The sequence below is a fragment of the Austrofundulus limnaeus genome, unplaced genomic scaffold (assembly GCF_001266775.1).
Source record: "Austrofundulus limnaeus strain Quisiro unplaced genomic scaffold, Austrofundulus_limnaeus-1.0 Scaffold264, whole genome shotgun sequence".
In the NCBI taxonomy this organism is placed as follows: Eukaryota; Metazoa; Chordata; class Actinopteri; order Cyprinodontiformes; family Rivulidae; genus Austrofundulus; species Austrofundulus limnaeus.
The window spans coordinates 63300-67969 of record NW_013952666.1 but is presented as its reverse complement, the minus strand read 5'-3'; the positions used below and the strand labels follow the sequence as shown (position 1 = coordinate 67969).

The window sequence follows — 4670 nt, the reverse complement described above, 5'->3', positions numbered from 1 at the left end:
GGTACACACACTTGCGATGAATGATATTTCTAATAGGCAGAATCTAACAAATAATAAACTCATATTTATATGCATATATAGACAGAAATTTACTAATGATAAATCATTAACATTGACAGCCCGCCTCTTCCAATGTTATGTCAAGATCGTACCAAAGCGGTCAATCTCCTGAAGCGTTTTTTAACGACTCTGTTCAGTACACGTCAGGACTGATTGAGAGAAAAAGTGACGACCTAAAGAATAAACTGAAAACAAGAGATCACAAGAACACTGAAAACAAACATATTCTGCAAACTGTTTTGGATCCAGTTCCCATCTAAGTGACATCTAAACTGTACCAAAATGTGGTATTTGAAAATAATGAGGTACCTGTTATGACCAGTAAAGAATCATGAAACATTAAAAAAAGAATTTCATCAAACGACAGGCCATTAACTAAATTGCAGCTACTCACTGACCTTTAAAAACACCTGGCCTGCAACTGCAACCATTTCTGTTTAGCCCCGTGCTATGATCCAACCGCCATAAAAACCCATTTTAAGGTTATTGCTCGAACAGAAACTTTGGCTCCGTTTTCCTTGCGAGGTAAACCTAAGGTCTTTGGCAAGATTTTTTATCCGCCTCTGGCAAGAATTCGGATTCATTTGCTCGTAGCCGGAAACCTTTCGCAGTACTTCGTAGAGTGAGCGCGTGTCTGTGCATTTAATATGGGCTTTTATAGCGAACGAGTGAAAAATGCGCTGATTGTTTGGCAAGCGCAACTCGGTGGGGATGTGTCCTGGGGAACACGTTTGTGTGGTTGGATTTGTTTCGATGATATTTCATAGTCTTTTTTGATTTAAAAACAGCTTGACAAAAATTGGGTTAGATGGAACAGCTTGTACAGAACATTTTAGTCCTGACAGGAATACGGTGCACTCAGCAAACCCACATTGCCACTATTTGGACCTGTGAACATGACTGTTCGGTTGTTTGTTTGCTCTTTTCAAGACGCAGTGTCAGCAGGAGCTTGACCAGGTCCTCGAGAGGATATCCAAGATGCCCTTCAGAGATAACCGAGGTCCCCTGGAAGACCTCTATGCGTTGCACATCCCCAACTGCGACAAGAGAGGGCAGTATAACCTAAAACAGGTGACTTCAGACATGGACACATCGTTTCTGCAAACACAACATTTTTTCAAACTTGAAGCAGGCAAACAGGAAACATGCAGGCAAAGCTACAATAAAAACTTTCCCTTTCCCAGTGCAAGATGTCTCTCCACGGTCAGAGGGGCGAGTGCTGGTGTGTGGACCCCCACACTGGCCGACGCATCCCATCAGCCCCGACCGTGAGGGGTGACCCCAACTGCAGCCAATACCTTACAGAGCTGGAGCTGGTGCTGCCCGACACTGCCCAGATTTAACGTGGCATGAAATGATTGAAAACAAAGAAAAAACTTGGGAACAATAAAAACAAAGAAAAAAAACAACAACAACTGAGTAAGCTATAAGCTATTTCTTTCTGTGTGTTTGTGTCTCTAGTTCATCGGATGACGTTGGGATTTGAAATCTTAACCACCATGAAGGGTTAAATGATAGAATCCAAGTTGTTGCATAAGATTTAACTTCAGACTAGAGTAAAGAGTAGACTCCTTTAACACAGGTATTCAGTTGGAGCGTCTGTAACACTGCTTTTACTAATGGTGACTGTCAGAGTGCTTTGTTATCTGTGTTTTGTACTGTTGTGTGGCTAAAAAAAAAAAAAGAGAGAAAACCTTCAGTGTGTTGGGTGTTTTTAGGTGTGTTTTCGTGCTTCAGCTTGCAGACTACTGTTGCACCTCCCGCTAGTCTTTTGAGTTCAGCCTGGCTTTAAATGCAGAGTATCGACTAGTAGTTAATGTTCAGCAGGACATGATAAAGAGCTAATGCAAATAAAAGAAAAAACATGTTCAACCTGTGCTTGTGTTTTTATTTAAACGCCAGCTGTGACAGCCTTCTGTTGGCGTGCACCGCCCACTACTGGTGGTCTTACAACACTACAACCATGACCTCTGGTTTTGTTTTTTGTTTTTTTTGTCTTTGACAAGAGTTAAGAAACCACCTGCAGGGAGTTTTATCACAGTGTCGCATTATTGCTCTCAGCAAACGCAACATCTGACTCAGCATTTTAAGTGCAGTTTAGGCGATTTGCACAAAAAGTGTTGACAGGTAATGTGAGTACAGAGCTTTATTTAAATAGTGACTTTACAAAATAATCAAAAAGAAGAGTACATCAATTACAGGTGTGGTAAATATTCCACCTTAAAGTTCACATTCATCTGTTTTACTGAGATTCTTAAGTGTTTCAAATAGTCTGCTTTGTCTATATGAGCTTGACTTGACAAGAGAGGTGTTTTATGAGAAACAGGCTGATGTGCCGCCGTCAGACGAGGTGCTAAGAATCTAAAATGATACTAAACATTAAGAAAATAATGACTGTAAGAAAAAAAAATCTGAACCACATAACACAATGCTGTCCTTTGTCAATATACGTTTAGCAGCACTGACTGGAAGATCACGGACAGGAAATCACATCCACATCTTTTTTTTTTTTTTCCCACTTTGCTAAGGCATTCCTTATTCGGCAACTCAATGGGTCCCAATGCAAATCAAGATTCAAAGCGGCATGGGGCGGAAGGCACTTGATTTACATCAAAACTCAGCAACCTTGCTTTTCGTGGGATAAAGGACCCAATGAACCCTGCAAGATTTGCATGTGTGGTGGCAGCGAGGACCCTCCACATGGAAAAATAAACAGCGCGGGGGCCTTTGCATACAATTTGTGTTCACGTTGTGAGGGTGGAATGTACACAAAATGTGGGTGTGTGTAGCTTAAGGAGGCTCTGCTGGCCAGCTTTTTTAAAGCGGAGAGCTGCAGACTCAAAAGCATGCACACTGTTTTCTATTTTTGAATAAGGCTATGTTCACACTACAGGTCTTAATGCTTAATTCTGATTTTTTTTTTTTTTTTGCTCAAATCAAATTTTTTACATGGATGTTTACATTATATTTTAAATGTGACCTCCATCAGATCCAGTGTGAACTCACCAAGGCGTGAAGATGTGACATCACACTCAACATGCTGAGTTTACAGAAGTAAATATGGACGCTACGTGTTAGCACGTGTGTATTGATTCTGAAGGTGTGCAATCAGAGCCAATTAAATTATTTGTTTATGCTAGCTCAGTGTTTACATTTGAACCTGCCTTTGGTCAGCTACTCTGGTGCAGCATGTATTTATACAGTAACTTTTGTATTGATACTGACCTATAGATTTCTGTGGATTCCTAATCATCCAGAACATGGAAAAACAAACAAATCAAAACAAAAAAAATTTAACGCAGAAACTGGACTTCTGTTCCGTGGCTGAAGATGTACGGAATTCCAAACTTTAAACTGCACGAATCGAGGTTATCATCATTATTACTTGGATCTAGGGCTGCCACAAACGATTATTTTTTATAGTCGATTAATCATCGATTATTTTTTTTCGATTAGTCGACCAATCGGATCATACTTTAATTGAATATAAAACATAGAGCTTATGGCGCCAGAAAGCAGCTGCTATTATATAACCATGGTTAGATTTTAGCTATATGCTAACTAAAAATAATTGCTGTGGAAGYCAAGTTCTGCTCTGCAGATATTGCACAGGTTTCTCTTTCATTTTCTTAAAATGATCCCACACTTTTGAGCTCTGTTGTCAGGTAGCCATGATACCAGAGCCTGTCTGTATAAAGTCTTGTGACGTCCACGGCCTACCCCAGTTACCACTACTGTGCATGTGTGTCAAGGACAGAAAGGCAGATGTGGCAGTGGAAGGTGTCAAAGCAGTTTGGAGAGAAAAACAAAGTAAAGAAGAACAAAAAAAAAAAAAACGATTAATCGATTATTAAATTAGTCATCGATTATTTTAATAATCAGTGGTGGATTAATGGACTAATCATGGCAGCCCTACTTGGATGGATCCATATACCCTCACCTTAATGAAGTCAGATATTTATCTAATCTTGTACCACATACTGAAAAGACCTGGATCTGGTTTGAAAAACCTGCCTTTGTCACATTCAAACTGTCATGAAAAAAAATCTGGTTGGGTTCACATTTCCCTGCAGTGTGAAAGTAGCCTAATCCTCTGGACAAGACCTTTCGAAGCAGTCAGGTGTCAACCTTTACGAGTACAAAGGCATTTTTTATGACCGCAGTTTTATCCATTTTGCTTATTTCTGTGATTCTGCTTGTTGTAGTGCAAGAATGTTACTGGCCAAGCACAGGGAAGCAAAATAAAACTGGATAAAACAAATGATTACAATTGGTTTGATTGCCAAAAATTCAACCTACTTATTTAGTGAAAGTCACGTTTTACAAGCCGAGGCACACAAATGTTTCCTGAAAATGGCGGGAAAATCAGCTTCAGCTAATGCTAACCATGTTATGGGGATGTTTGTTCAGTGTATAACTATTTATAAAGTTTATTTTTATTTTAATTTGACCATCTGGTTCAAAGCTAACCAAAATTAGACAAGATTAAAGATACACTACAAAAGGCTTGTCATTTACCAAACTTCGGAGCCGTTAGCGAGCAGAATTTGGCTAGCTGTTCTTTTTTAAAATCTTTGTTCTGAACTAAAAACAAGTAGCTGGAGATAGAC

At 39.5% G+C, this 4670-nt stretch overlaps 1 protein-coding gene across 2 annotated transcripts in view; it reads left to right on the top strand.

The window, feature by feature from the left end:
- The window catches only part of igfbp2a (insulin-like growth factor binding protein 2a), a 25254-nt gene extending 23322 nt beyond the window's left edge, over window positions 1-1932 (top strand). For both annotated transcript variants that reach the window (XM_014020709.1, XM_014020708.1), the window contains exons 3-4: window positions 991-1131; window positions 1245-1932. In XM_014020709.1, the coding sequence (XP_013876163.1) occupies window positions 991-1131; window positions 1245-1403 (300 nt within the window). In that variant the 3' untranslated portion in view covers window positions 1404-1932. The remainder of the gene's footprint in view (window positions 1-990; window positions 1132-1244) is intronic.
- The last annotated feature ends 2738 nt before the right edge of the window (window positions 1933-4670 follow it).